We start from the raw sequence: 16,395 nt of genomic DNA on the forward strand, positions 1-16,395 counted from the left end.
CTAAATAATCTACTTTGGCTTTCTTGGCAACTTAAATTGTTGCTTGTCTTTCAGGCAAAGTTTTTGAGTTAACTGCAACCCATAGCTTACAAGCCTTATTTTTTTCCTCTTAATCAAAATATATCTTACAGTAGCTGCTACTAAGATTGCAAGACTAAAAATTGCAGCAGCATCAACTCTGGCTTGCATTTCAGGCAAAGGCAATATTTATAGTTACTTCACTATAGCAGAAAACGCAGCTCCAATCTCTTCCAGTCACCAGACCTCTGATCAGAACATTAAGAAGTAACACATTTAAATGGAGGTTCAGACTCAGGACCGCCTGCTCAGCTGTGAATTTGTCCCTGGTGCAAACCCACTTCTCCAGGGCATTATTTGTGTGGCTGATGTCAAAAAGGCCCAGCCCCTCCCTTTTGGCAGCTCTACTTGGCCCTTCTTTTCTAGCCTCTCTCCTCGGACTGGCAGTGCAATGCTTTTGCCCTGATGTAACTCAGTCTGCCCCATTTTCCCCTGTACTTTTTGCTTGGTGGGCAGGAAATGTGATCCTTTTACTTGCCCAAAAACATTTCTACTTGTCCTGGGTTTCTGTGTAATAATTATTTTTCTCCCATTCTGACCAGTGGGCCACAGACCACAGTTTGGTCATAACTAATTTACATGATTTATTAACAGCTTCATTTCACTTCATTCATATACTGTATGATCAGAAGGGACCATCGTGATCATCTAATCTGATCTCTTACACACTGCAGGCCACAGAACCTCACCCACCAAACTGCTGTAATAGATTCCAACCTCTGGCTGAATTACGGACTTCCTCAAATCATTATTTAAAGACTTCAAGTTACAGAGAATCCTCCATTTACACTAGTTAAACCTGCAAGTGACCCATGCCACATTCTGCAGAGGAAGGCAAAAAAAACCCAAGGTCTCTGTCAATCTGACCTAGGGGAAAATTATTTTCCAACCCCAACAATGGCAATGAGTAAGACCTTGAGCACGTGAGCAAGACCCACCAGCCAGATACCTGAGAAAGAATCACAGAATCATAGAATATCAGGGTTGGAAGGGACCTCAGGAGGTCATCTAGTCCAACCCCCTGCTCAAAGCAGGACTAATCCTCAACTAAATCATCCCAGCCAGGGCTTTGTCAAGCCTGACCTTAAAAACCTCTAAGGAAGGAGATTCCACCACCTCCCTAGGTAACCCATTCCAGTGCTTCACCACCCTCCTAGTGAAAAAGTTTTTCCTAATATCCAACCTAAACTTCCCCCACTGCAACTTGAGACCATTACTCCTTGTTCTGTTATCTGCTACCACTGAGAACAGTCTAGATCCATCCTCTTTGGAACCCCCTTTCAGGTAGTTGAAAACAGCTATTAAATCCCCCCTCATTTTTTTCTTACACAGACTAAATAAGCCCAGTTCCCTCAGCCTCTTCTCATAAGTCATGTGCTCCATCCCCTTAATCATTTTTGTTGCCCTCCGCTAGACTCTTTCCAATTTTTCCACATCCTTCTTGTAGCGTGGGGCCCAAAACTGAACACAGTTCTCCAGCTGAGGCCTCACTAATGCCGAATAGAGGGGAATGATCACGTCCCTCGATCTGCTGGTACTGCTCCTACTTATACAGCCCAAAATGCTGTTAGTCTTCTTGGCAACAAGGGCACACTGTTGACTCATATCCAGCTTCTCTTCCAGTGTAAACCCTAGGTCCTTTTCTGCAGAACTGCTGCCTAGCCACTCGGTCCCTAGTCTGTAGCACTGCATGGGATTCTTCCGTCCTAAGTGCAGGAATTCTCTGTAGTAACTCAGAGCCCTTCCCATCTAGTTCCCATCAATGGCCGTTGAAGTTATTTGTTGCTAGCAGTCACAAATCAGCTACATACTATTGTAGGCAGTCTCATCTTACCATCCCCTCCATAAACTTATCAAGCTCAATCTTGAAGCCAGTTAGGTTTTTTGCCCCCACTGCTCCCCTTGGAGTTTTTTTGCTCCCGTTCAAAACACACATTATTTTTAGGCCAACGTTTAAGCAACAACTATAGGTAAATCTATAATACCTCTTCCAATGTCTTTGCCTTCCATATCTTTCAGTATCACAGACTTTCCTTTTGCAATAAGAACAGCATCACCTTCCCACTTCTTGTGTTTTTTCTTTGAAGCCTTACACCACACAACACTGAAGTATTTTGCAAGGCAGTCAGGTTCGTCTTCCTCCTTCTTATGTCTTGCTATTTCTGGTATTGGTACATGCACTGGATCTAAAAAGAAGCAAGATGACTAAGAATATCAAAAGATCTCTGTTGATGTAGAAAATTATTTAAAAAAACCCCCAACACTATCATCAATCAAGTGCAGTCTGTGCATTTCCTGCTATACAAACATAAGATGGCATGGTTCCTGTTCTGGGTAGCTTACAATCCAATTGAGAAAGAGACATCATAATTCAGGCTTAAAACAATGGATGGGGATGCAAGCTCAAAGGGGCACTAATTTTATGAAATACTGTGTGGAAAATATATGCTTTAAGGAAAGATTTTCAAGTAGGAGGGAAGTTATTTAGTCCATGAAAAAGAGGTAGTTCCTGGTGTGGAATGGAAGAAGGAGACAGTGGGTAAGGGATAAAAAGGAAGTTTTTGAAACAACAAAGCGGTGAGAAGAAGAGAAGGAAATGAGAGTACGGTCTCAGATGAGGAGGAGATAAGCAATGCCTTGAAAGTGAAGATGGGAACTTAAAATTCAATGCAGAAGGGGAGGCAAGTGAATAGATCCACAACTAAAGCCAAAAGATTGAATTCAGAATAACTATTACTGTAGCTTTAGAAAACCTGAAAACAGTTAGAAAATAAAACTATTTTACATTTCCAGTTGAAAGAATATTTCACCCACTTTCTTTGTAATATATTAAAAACCATCCGCTATCCTAAAATCCTGAAAAACAGCAGCATGACTTGAGATGGCAGCAAACCAAATGTTTCTACCTATAAATAGTCATACATTTGGCAGCATTGCAGCTACTTATATCTATAATCAATGCAAGTATTAGCCAAATATAATTAGGTTAATAACTTTAAGGATTCTCAATATTGCAAGCAACAGTTGTCTATACTATTAAATAAAGACATACTATTGAATAAAGATCACATGCCTTCCATGAGTTACCAGTCTGGCATGAGTCAAGTAACAGTAGAGCAAGTCTGCAGAATTATTTGAAGGAAAATCTGAAATATTCCTTTTTAGCAAAGCACATGTGCCCAACATCAAAGTGAAAATCAGACTAATTTTCATTAAAATACCCTTGCATGCTGGCCAAGGCTTAATCAGCTTGTTCCTTTGACTCCATCTGGATTCAGCACTATACAGATTTGACACTAAAAGACTGCTCATACAAAAGACTAACTCTTTTTATGAGTTTATACTTAGACCAGAAGAAGCAAATATAAAATTCCACTATAATAATGACCTGTGAAAAAGGGAAATCAAATAACCTGAACATCACTTCTAACGGTAATTGTTTAAAAAAACCTGCAAAACATGATTATATGAACTGCCTAAAAATTAAAGTAAATTATCAGATGAATGTTAACTTTATTGTTAATAAAACGATATAAATGCAAGATATTTTATTTATTGATAGAGATTTTCATGCCACAGCACTTTACAAATTTCAGCCCCAGTCCTGTAGAGGGATCCATTCCCATGGAGCTTTGTGTGTGTGCAGAGTCTCTGAAGTAAATGGGACTCCACGGGTGAATCCGCATGCTTAATACATACACGTGGATCCACCGTAGAAATGCTTCCACCTGGAAGATGCAACAAATCAGCTATTTAAGAGTACACAGCAATGCTACACAATGACTAGAAGCAAAAAAACAACAACCCCAAAACCAAAAAAACCTCCTCCTTTTCCACCTGAAAATACAGAGAGAATTTAATGTAGGTGGAGTGTGGTAATTTGACTAAGACACATGACTAAATCCTTGCACTTTTGCAAAAAGTACCAGAGACCTAACAGTGGCCAGTAGTCGTCAGGGTGGTGGGTTTTTGTTTGGTCTGATCCTAACAATGGCAGCTACAGCAGTACAGTGCTCTTATGATGCTAGGGCACTGGTTCAGTACCATCAGAAGAAAGAATGCCCCCTACTAACTTACCAACACAACTTCCTGCAGCTGTTTTAGATAAAAAGCATTGCAGATCCATCCGGCACTTAAATACTATGGCAAAGGGGCAGAGAAAACCCTTAAGATAGTGAAAAATACAAAGGACTGAACTTGTTTGGCTTCAAATTCCTAAGTTTAAAGTGGATCACAAAGCAAATATAGAATTGCCATCTCTACGTTTTAATGCACAGCTTTCAATTGCCGTCTCCTTTTAAGATTTTAAATGTATATTCCTGCAAGAACTGGAGACTTGTTGGCAGCTGAATGTCCTTCCTCTTCACAAAAGGATGGACATCGTCAAGTGGGTTAACACTTCTTCCCTTTCTCTTACATAGCCCTCACAAACGAGTTCACAGAGCCTTAATGTCCACTACTTTTTACCCTAATGATTCTATTTTAAAATGTACCTGGGTATTCTTGATGTGAACAACCAATTAGTTAGTTGCCAGGCCAATATTAATCCCTCAAGGTATTTTATATACCTAATTTAAAGCAATAGGAAAAACAAAATAGGATAGAATGATAAGTTCGGGAACTATTAGTTTTTGGAAATGAGGTTTTTGCAACGAACAGTTTTTGAAGCAATTTGCCCGAGAGAGAAGAAAGCCAGATAACATATGCCATCCACATGCTCAGTGAGAAAACTAAAGATTAGGTAAAACATCATATTACTGAGGTTCATTCCCCAAATCAATCTTCTGAATCATCATTGCAATTTACATATACAAAATAGCTGGGTTGGGTATCTTTCTATCGTACACAAAATATTCTCATGATTACCATTGCAGCATAGTGCTATGTCAAAATGTCAAGATATTTGGCTATGTTTGCAGCAATATTTCATGCCTTTAAAATAAGATTATTATCAGATTAAAAAGCATTACACACCCCCAAAATATTCTTGTATGTTAATGCCAGAGACCATTAGATCTGTAAGAAGCTATTGGCTTGTGTATATAGGACATTAGTGCATGGTAAGACAGAGTGTGAACTCTGCAGTCTACTAGTTTGCCAGACAGTAACATCACAGGGGCACAGCTACAGAGCACTCAAAGTTCCATAGTGCATTCTGACATACCCCTGTTTAAACATCAAAGCACACCAAGGAACTTTTAAAGTGTGCTATAGCAACATCCACATGGGATTTTACTGCACAGAAAGCTATTGCACTGTAGATTCACACCCTGGGTTGCCACACACTTACAAGTTGTTTAGACAAGGTCAATATTTACTTTACACCATCAATGACATTTGTTTGCTTATATTCAACCTTGCATTCAATTTGGAAAATATGAATAGACTACTGAGTTTTTCACTTTTGTTTGTACACAGTATCTAATCAATTTAACAAGAAGGTTTTAGTCCAATAGCACAATGTTTGCAAACAGTGGGTGAAATTTTTTAAGGCAAACAGTTTATTGGGGGGAGGGGGAGACTGTTTGGGTCAATTCAAAACTATTCATGAATTTGACAAATAGTTTTGGCCATTTACAAAACAGCTAGAAGAAGAGAAGGTGACGGTGCCCTCCATTATAACCTTTTATCCAGTGATTAGGGCACTCACCTGAGATTTGGGAGACCCAGGTTCAAATTCCCACTCCGGAAAAGACCCAAAACAGACTTTTTCAATTCACTAAACATTCTGAAAAGTTTCAGATTCAGTTCGACCGAAACCTATTTTTTAAAACATTTTTGGAACTGTCACCAAACCAAAAAAATAATTTATTCACCTAGCTCAATGTTTAAATCATTTGGTGTAAGGCTGACGCACTCCATACAGCTGCTAAGGGCAGTGTTTGGTAGCAGAATACAGAGCAGCAGTTTGGACAGTGAAATTACTGCTAGCTGAAGGCATCCAAATACAGTTGCTTTTGCTGACGTCCTAGAAATGAAGCTACACTTATACGTTGTAAGCTCTGTTGTTGCTTCTGGTTATTATCTTGCACACAGACTAACAGAAATATGTGCACACTATAAACAAAAAGAGATAGGGAATCATCTGTGTTCACTCATTTTTCTCTCAACAAACAAAAAGCCCACTTTATAAAACTAAACTCTTCATGACCACTAAGAAGCTGTTGCAGGTGACGTGTTCCTTCTTCCTGAAGTGAGAGAATACAGCTGAAGTGTTATCGTCCAAAGGCTAAAATGCAGAGACCATAAAAGTGGGTATTTACAATAGGTGAGACAGTAAACCCTTAAGTTTCAAGATTTCAGCAAATGCTTGCTCCATGTGAGAATGAATTCCTGTAACATAATGGAGTTGATGATTTACAGAAAATGGGGATGTGGGAGGAAAAAGAAAATACATGCTGCAGTGGCAAATTAGTGTAACCAGTTTCTGCAGAACAGGTTTAGAGGTAGACACTGATTAAATCTGCACAGAGAAGTAAAAGGAAATCTGAAAGAATGCAAAATTTAAATAAAATACGCATTCCCAAATTAATCTGCAGCATTGTACAGCAGCTTAAATGTGAAATTCCCATAAGGAATGCAGCATGCTCCAGTGGACAGTACAGGACTAGGGGTCAGGATGCTGGCTTTGCCAACATACACAGTTTGATCTTACTCAAGTCATTTGACTCCTCTGTGCTTTAGTTTCCCTCATCTATAAAATGTACATAAAGATATCTACCCTCTGTAAAGTGCTTTGAAATCTCCTGATAAAGCATTGTTTAAGTGCAAGTATTACTGTTCAAAAGAATAAGAAATCTGCTTCTAATTCTGCCACACGGTAATAAAAAAGGACAGATGAAGCCAAAATTTAGTTCAGAATATTTGAACATCCCAGCATACAACGGAATTTGGACCTAGGACTTGGATTCTGACCCATCTCTACAATGAAATGCCACCTTTGTGTATTGGTATCTGAAATTAAATCCATTCCCATACATTCTTAGAACATATGCTCAGCAGAGCTCTTTATGTCTTCTGAGAATGAACAGAAGTTTTATTTTAGTTCAATTTCATACTAGCAATCAGAATAGTTAAGAGACCAAATGAAAAACAGTACATAAATTCAGAGAACAGCTCTTTGCATGTAACTCGGTATTCTGGAAAGTGTATATATTATATTTAAAATCACACTGGACATTTTTAATCAAGATTGCTAGTTTTTCTAAAAAATATGCTTTAGTTCAAACAGGAATTAATTCAGGGCAGTCCTGTGGCCTGTATTATACAGGCAATCAGACAAGATGATTGCAATGGTCCCTTTTTGCCTTATAATCTATGAATCTCACAATGGTATTGTGGAAATAAATGCATTAATATTTGTGAAGAACTCCGATAGTCTAGTAATGAGTGCCATAGAAAAAAACTATGAGGAAATTAATAGTTCTGTCTGCAGGCCAGGACTGAAAATGTGTAACAAATAAGACATAGGGCCACACATTGAACAATTGAACATTGAAAAATCTCCATCATTGGAGATTTTTAGGAAGAGGTTAGACAAAGACTTGTCTGGGACGATAATACTAAAATAATATTTAGTCCTGTCTTGAGTGCAGGGGACTGGACTAAAAGACTTCTCAAGGTTTCTTCCAGTTCTACAATTCTATGATCGGGGAAAAAATAAAATATTGTATAGCTGCTTGCTACATGATCACCATCTAGCCTGTGCACTGACTGAAGCAGGGGTTCTGTGGAAAAAATAGTATGTGATCATGTAATTAAATGCTTATACACCACAGGGCAAAATTAAGGTTACACAGGCATCCTTAATTTTGACATTTCCTAATGTTTGAGTGCTTGACTTTGCCATCTTAATAATGTTCTTTTAATGCAGTTTTGTGTGTGCATGCGTGTGTCATAAGAATACGAGAGTGATGATGGTCTTAACTATAGCAGTTGTGAAATGACTGCATTGTAACCTCACCTCTTAGCAAAATATTTAGCTCTTAAGGATACTACTTTAATGGAGGGATCATAGGTAGAGACAATTTCCAATACATAGCTTTTAAGTGGAAAAATGTTCTTAAACCTCTCTACTGTCTGGAAAAACCAACTGACTCCACTATTCACAGTAAAAATTTAATGAACTAAGTTGAAAGCTTCTGATAAATCCACAGAAATAGTTATGCATGTTCTATCATCAAAGGCAACAGCAACATCATTGACAACTCTGGAATGCTGGCCGGCATCAGATGGTGCACTAAACCAGATTACTTAAGTAAAATGTTGAATCCATTCAAATGCCATCCAAGTTGATTGTTTACAATGTTTTCTAAGATGTTAGAACAAACTGAAATCAATTCTAACATCTTCACATAAACAAAAAACAAAAACAAATGTTCGGTGACAAATTAAATGCAGGTAAGACTTCAGAAAGTAAAATATACACTTGAATGCCATGTACGGTATTTTGTATGTTATTGTAAAATGTGTATTTAGAATTATTTGATTTCTGTTCATTTTTTTCCTGCTTATTAAAATAGCAAAACACCCAATAAACTTAATCACTACATACATTTTTAGTAAGACAAAATAGTTATGATATTTAATAATCACAAGTGAATTGTACCACAGTCAAAGAGGTCATTTTTCAAAGCATTTCATAGGGATTTAGTCATGTAATTCACATTAAATGTTAATGGGAGGCATGCAGCTAAATCCTCATATGCCACACTGAAAATATACCGCTTGGCATTCTCTGAATATGTGCTATTTATTGCAACTTTTTTGAGGGATTGGGGGGTGGGGGTTGGAGGGGGTTCCCCCAAAAAAAACTATTAAAAAGTAGGACTATTTGTGATTTACAAAAAGACAAATCTTCATAGTTTCCAGAAACCCAATAGAAGTGAAGCAAAGAGTAAGTAGGCAAATAGAGGTTTATTAAAGATTATGCATACTTGGTATTAATATCTATTTTAACTCATATCTGAGGAAAACCTGATTTATTTACTTGTTTGGATTTATTTATTTTGGTGGTGTTGTTTTTCTGCCAGTGATAACCTTCGATTGGCTTCAATAAAATGGATTCAGAGAATCAACAATGGCCCATTAATGTTCTAGTCTGTATTTTAAAGAGCATTTATAAAAAACAAAAACAAAAAACAAACAGATTATACCCTCTGCAATGGTAGGAAACAAACTATTCCTAGGCTATCTAAATAATTTAAACATGCCTGTTTAAAATTCATGAGATTACCCTGGAAGAAGGCACTTCTTTAGTATTTTCATGTGTTATGAAGGAATGATTACTTACAGACTGGCTGATGACATTACTGGAGGGGAAGGAGTAATATTTCCAAACCAAGTTACATAAATATGATTTACATAAATGTAATCCATTCAGTAGTTCAAGCAGAAAAATAATGTTTAGGGCCAAAACTCAACAAAGCTGGTGCATAAGTTGTAACTTGCACCTGGAAAGCACACTGTGCCAGAGGGGGGAAATTCATTCCTGTGGAGGGTAAATAGTGGTTACTGTGCTGCCCTTGCTTGTCTAGACCGCAGGAAAATGGAAGCAGTTTTAAATTACAGGGGCTCCAATGCAAATTCACAAACATGAACTTCTGCAGGAAACCACAGACTCAGGCTCCATTGGGCAGGCTTTATTTTGTATCAGTCCTGCCCATTTTTGGAGCTGAACTGACCCCCAATATATGGAGGCATACACACATGAAGATGTAGCAACTTTCAACCAACACAGTCTGGTTTCCAGTACCATTTCCAAGGAATCAAATCCCTCTACTACCTTTTACACGAATGTAAATCCTTCCACTGACATTTGTTCCACAGGTGGCTTTAGTCCTACTTACCTAGTTGCCTTTTTATTTATTTTATTAATAGTATTAAGAACTATCTCATTTGTCTCTTTACAGCATATAGCAGTTTTAAATTTGCCATCCAAAGACCTATTATATACTCTTTACAAGGTTCATTTGCATTTTAAGGATTAAAATAACTAAACAAGTTAAAACAGATACTTAAAATAATTTCTGGACTTTTGCTAAAGCTATTTTTAGTACAGTACTCATTTTTGCATCTTAGAAATGGATTTACAAACAGCCTTATTTAAAAACTACATTGATCTAAGGTCTAGTAATTTATCATAAAAACATTGGTGTCAGGGACACATTTTATCATCTGTGCTGAATTCTAGTACGTCTGCAAACGCAGACAAAGATTTTACTAAAATGAATTCAAATAGTAAGCAATCCAATTCACTGACAGTTGTTCCCAACATAAGAGGACTGCCCCAACCATAACTTTTTTAATTCCCCTATCTTCCCCACTGAGTTTTCTGTTTTACTAGTTTTGTGGACTGAACCATAGTTTGAAGCAGGGAAGTACAATCCAGATGAAAATATTTGCAGCCTGCAGAGTACTGCAAGGCCCTGGAGGACTTTAATACTATCTTGCCAGGTGGCCAACTTATTTATTTTACACATGTGCACATGCACACCATCTGTTAAAAGAACTTTACTGTTAATGTTGCAAGGTCAAGCATTCAAACATTGGGAAATGCCAGAATTAAGGTTGCCTGTGCAACCTTAATTCAGTCCTCTTGTGCATATGCATTATGATATAATCTTTAATTACATGATCGCATATTATTTTTTCCCTTGCCTTAATCAATGCACAGGATGGATCATGTTCACTTAATGCGCAGCTACTGAATATCTTGTTTTCTCCTCATTATTCAACGTGGAGCCCCATGCCTTATTTATTTCATATTATTCAAATCCTTCTCTGACGACAGAATTATTAATTTCCTTCATGGGCTTTTCTATGGCGCTCATTATACAATATTTCAGTTCTTCACAAGTATCAGTTAATTTATTTTCACAACACCCCTGTGGGATGAAGGGCTATTATTATCTCCATTTTACAGATGCGAAACTGAGGCACAGATCTCTGCAACTTCAGCTAATGGAGTAACTGATGGCCATAGTTGGTTGCCATCCTCTGTAGATCAGCATTAACGGGGGATAAGACACTTTGCCAGTGGGTTTCACAGATATTTTCTAACAGCAAAGGAATGGTGACACTCAGGAAAAAATGCTTACTAACCTATTCTCAAAGAACAGTTACAGATGCATTTCACATGTCCATTCCACTTAAAGCGTGTGCACGCCCTCTGCACTAGAGAGTCAGAGATTTTCCTTTAGCAGTACCTGTCATGGGGAACATGTCTTTGCTGCTGCTGCTGCCTTGTGCTACTGCATGATGGAATAAAGGGCAATGCCAACCCGACCATCCCCCAGTTCCTTCATACTGGATAGAGTCTGATATGGAGGAGAGAAGAGAGGAAGTCTTGGAATGGACATATGCTACACATCTCAAAGAACTACACAGTTACAGAACACATTAGTAATCATTCTTTTCTTCGAGTAATTGCAAATGTTCATTTCACTTCAGGTGACTCACAAGCAGCTCAATCTGGAGATAGGTTTCAGAACCTACCTGAACAATGACTGAAGGGCTACTTGTCCAAACCTGGCATCATCTCTGGAATACTGAGATAAAGCATAGTGAGTTGTAAAGCTCTCTATTGATAACCAAGTTTCAGCTTTACAAATGTTTGTTGTAGGTACTTGATCCAAAAAAACCTGTGGAAGCTGCTTGAGATCTTGTAGAGTGCTACCATTCTGCTTGCAGAGGATACATCAGCAATGTTAGCACAGATGTATGCAAGACGAAATCCATGAGGAAATCCTCTGCGTCAAGACTGGAAAGCCTTTCATCCTGTCTGCAACTGACAAGAAAAGCTGGGATGACAATCTAAAAGACCCAGATCTGTCCAAGTAAAAGGCCAACACCTTCTAACATCCAAGGTATAGTCTCTCCTCATCCTTACAATAATGGAGCTTAGGAAAGAAAGTTGATAAGTATATGGCTTGATTGAGGTGGAATGCTGATATTACTTTAGTCTGGAATTTCGAATGTAGGCATAAGTAAATTTTGTCCTTATAAAAAAACTGCAAACTGGGGGTCAGCTACCAATGCTCATAATCCCACCACCCTTCTCAAGAAGATAATAGTTACCAAAAACAGTGCTTTCATAAGCAGATGAAGTAAAGAGTAGGTAGCCATTGGTTCAAAAGGCGGACCCATCAACCTTGTTAGCACCAGATTTAAGTCCCAGGGAGGAAGGGATCCAGATACGGAGATATAACCTGTCCAGACCCTTTAAGAATTTAAGTGACATAGGATTAGAAAATACTGAGTGGCCCGTAATTGGAAGGTGGAAAGTGAAGATACCTGCCAGGTGAACCCTGATGGAACTAATGGATAAGCCTTGTTGTTTCAAGTAGGACAAGTAGTCCAAAAATGTTGGATAGAGGCGCAAGGACAAACTTCCCTTCTGCTTTGATCATAAGGAGAATAATTTCCACTTCAGCTGGTAAGTGTATCTAGTAGATGGCTTTCTACAATTTGAGAAGATGTTCTGCATATTCTCCAAACACTCCATCTCATGAGAAGCTAACCATGGAGCATCCAGGCTATCAGATGGAGAGCAGCAGGGTAGGGATGTAGGGATGACTGTGGTCCTTGGAGATTGGATCAGGTTCTGAAGGCAGTCTCAAAGGAGCCCTGAGGGATAGGCTCAGCAAACTGAAGAACCAATGCTGGCAGAGCCATGACAGTGCTAGGAGGATCGTACAAGAATGATCATGCTTGAGTTTGAGCAACACCCTGGGAAGAAGTGGAATGGGAAAATAGGCATGCAGCGGCTTGTCCTTCCAAGATTATAGGAAAGCATCTGTCAGAAATCCCTGAGACCTGCCCTGGAACTAAAGACCTGGCACTTTGTTAAGACAAGTTGCAGAGAGGTCTATGTGAAAGATACACTTGGTTTGAAAAACGAATCTCATGATATGCAGCCTGAGATACAGCAGGGATCGCAAGTGAAAGATCTGCTCAAGCGATCTGCCAAGCTGTTCTGAGCACCCGGAAGGTGGGAGGCTTTGAGATGCATTACACTGGTGATACAAAACTCCCAAAGACGTATCACCTCCTCAGAGAGATGATCTGATCTGGCACCTCCCTGCCTGTTCCCGTCGAACATCACCACAGTGTCGTTCGTGAAGACATGAAGATTTTGTCCCTTGATGAGAGTGAGAAAAGCTTGATAGGCCAGATGAATAGACAGCAATTCCCACATGTTTATGTGGAGATCCAAATCTTGTTGACTTCTTACGTCTCCTAGATGAAGTCCCCAACTAGAGAAGAAGTGTCTGTAACTAGAGTTAATATGTGAAAGGGAGGGGCAAAGGGAACACCCATAAACACATTAGCCAGATCTGTCCACCAAACCAAGGAGGCTGGCACTCCTGCAAAGGGGGTTGGCACTCCTGCAAAGGGGGTTGGCACTCCTGCAGTGTCAGGACAGCTGGACAACCAGCAGAGGCTCAATCAGGAGTAGACTGAAGGTGAAGCAGGCAAGGGCTGGAGCAAAGGAATGACCAGGCACTGGCTGGAGTAGGAGCAATCTGTCAGAATTAAACAGGCAGCTAGGAATATCTCCAACAAGGAAGCAATGTTGAGCAGACTGGAGTAGCTGCTTTCATTAGGAGCCTATACACCTGCCATGGGGTGACCTGGTTAGACCCCTGCTTGTGGACTAGCTAGACCCTTAGGACTCTCCGGCTCAGCGATGACTCCTCAAACTCAGAACACCCATCATATGCAAGTACCTGAATCAACATGTCCAGTGGATGATGAACTAAGGAGTATGAGGACTTTAAACATCCCTGAAATTTCCTGAGATTAACTCTGGCATTCCAAACCATATACATACAAGAGACCATGTGTCCAAGCAGTCTGAGTCAATTTCTCATTATTGTAAGCAAATGGGCTTTGAGATCTATGGAAATGCTTAACACTGTCTAGAATCTGGCTTGCGATAGGGATGCTCTGGCAACTGTAAAATCCAGAACCACCCCCATAAATTCTGTTTTCTGAACTAAGGAGAATATTGATTTGTCCTTGTTTATCAACAGATCTGGAACACTGAAGAGAAAACCGTTACCTACCTTTCATAACTATTGTTCTTCGAGATGAGTTGTTCATGTCCAGTCCATGTCAGGTGTGTGCGCGCGCCATGTGCACCATTGCCAGAGATTTCCCCCCCACTGGTATCCGTAGGGCTGGCTCTAGTGGCCCCCTGGAGCCCTGCACTCATGTGCTGGTATAAGGGGTGCCACCGGCCCCACATCCTCCCAGTTCCTTCTTACTATCACCTCTGATAGGTGATAGGAGAGAGGATCATGGAACAGTGACTCACAAGCAGTGCTTTTGGAGGTGGGCTAGGAGTTCACGGGTGTATTGACTGGAACAGAGCTCTCCCAAAACTGGTATCGTCTCTGGCCTGTTGGATGATGGCATAGTGGAATGCGAAGGTACAAATTGATGACCATGTCGCAGCCCTGCAGATACCCTGGACAGTATCTGCGCAAGGAATGCTGCTGAAGACGCTTGTGCTCTTGTAGAATGGGCTTTCAAGAAGCTGGAGGTGGGACCTTCGCCTGTTTGCAGCAAGCATGGATGCAGACTATGATCCAGGACGAGAACCCCTGGAATGACACCAGGAGGCCTTTCATTCTATCTTCAACAGCAACAAAAAGTTGCATGGATTTGCAGAAGGGTTTTGTCTTGTCAATATGAATGGCTAGGGCCCTTCTAATGTTCAGAAAATCCAGACGCCTTTCCTCCTCTGACCTGTGTGGTTTCAGAAAGAAGATTGGCAGAAAAAGGTCTTGGTTACTATGAAACTGTGACACCACCTTTGATAGAAATGCTGGATGAGGACGTAGCTGAACCCTATCTTTGAAGAAAACAGCAAAGGGGGTCCCCGAGGTCAAGGCCTGAAGTTCCAATCCCCTTCTGGCCAAAGTAATTGCCACCAGGAAAGCAACCTTCCACAAGAACAGCAGCAGGGAGCAAGATGCCAGGGGCTCGAAGGGAGGCCTCATGAGCCTGGATCAGACCCCAAGGAGGAATTGGGTCACGAACTTGCAGGTAGAGACGTTCCAGCCCCCTGATGAACCTGCTTCTCATCTCATGGGCGAAGACCGATCTGCCTTGGATTGGAGAATGGAACACCGAGATGGCTGCTAAGTGGACCTTGATTGATGACCATGATAGACCTTGGTGCTTCAGGTGAAGGAGATACTAGTCTAGGATGAACTGCAAGGATGCCTGAGCCGGGCAAAGGCTCCTCTTTGCTGCCCAGCATATGAAGCGATTCCACTTGGCCAGGTAGGCGGCTCTAGTAGAGGGCTTTCTGCTGTCTAGCAAAACCTCTTGGACTTGCTCCAACCATGCTCTCTCCTCTGGATTCAGGCAGGCAAGGTTCGGATGGAGGAGTCGCCCATGATCCAGCGAGATCAAGTCAGGTCTGGGCAGGAGCGTCAATGGGGCTGTGACTGCGAGATCTAGAAGCATGCCGAACCAAGCCTGATGAGGCCAGGCTGATGCAATAACGATAACCTTCGCCTTGTCCCCCTGGATCTTCAGAAGGACTCTGTGAACTAGGGATATTGGAGGGATGGCGTGCAGCAGGCCGTCTGACCATGACTGTAGAAAGACATTGGACAGGGAACCTTTGTCTTGACCGTGCCTCATGCAAAAGTGAGGACATTTTGTGTTCTGTGTGGGGGCGAATAGGTCCACCTGGATAGTTCCCCACCTCAGGTGGAGAGACCACTCATGGTGAGAGGAAAAAGACTTCCTGAGGTGATCTGCCAACATGTTCCACTGCCCAGGGAGATGAGATGCCTCCAGGTGAATGGAATACTTCACACAGAAATCCCATAACCCGAGAGCTTCCTGGCAGAGGACCTTGGCCTGGAGCCTCCCTCTTTGATGACAGGTGGGTTGGGCAAGGAACACTTTGCAGGCCAAGCGTATTGTCCTGAGCTCCTTTACATTTACGTGTAGGGATAGCTTGTTCTGCTACCAGAGACCTTGGTTCCTGACATCATCAAGGTGAGTCCATTACCCTAGATTCGATGTGTCGGACGCCAATGTTGTGCACCAGGGGGATGCGAAGGGTACTCCAGACATAACTGAGGCCAGACCCAACCACCACATCAGGGATGCCAGGACTGGCAGTGGGATGGTAAGAACCGAGTCCAAACAGTTTCTGTTCATGGAGTAAACTGAGGCAAGCCACATCTGAAGCAGTCTGAGATGTAGCCACACGTACTGTACCACGTAGGTACATGCTGCCATGTGTCCCAGCAGCCGTAGACAGACACGGGTGGTCATCAATGGGTTGCC

The 16,395-nt window shown here is 40.9% G+C and overlaps 1 protein-coding gene across 2 annotated transcripts in view; it reads right to left on the reverse strand.

The window, feature by feature from the left end:
- Window positions 1-16,395, reverse strand: part of RAD54B (RAD54 homolog B) — a 113,624-nt gene that overhangs the window by 38,707 nt on the left and 58,522 nt on the right. For both annotated transcript variants that reach the window (XM_034763289.1, XM_034763290.1), the window contains exon 4: window positions 2,064-2,264. In XM_034763289.1, the coding sequence (XP_034619180.1) occupies window positions 2,064-2,264 (201 nt within the window). The remainder of the gene's footprint in view (window positions 1-2,063; window positions 2,265-16,395) is intronic.

Source organism: Trachemys scripta, chromosome 2 (genome assembly GCF_013100865.1).
Source record: "Trachemys scripta elegans isolate TJP31775 chromosome 2, CAS_Tse_1.0, whole genome shotgun sequence".
NCBI classification, from domain to species: domain Eukaryota; kingdom Metazoa; phylum Chordata; order Testudines; family Emydidae; genus Trachemys; species Trachemys scripta.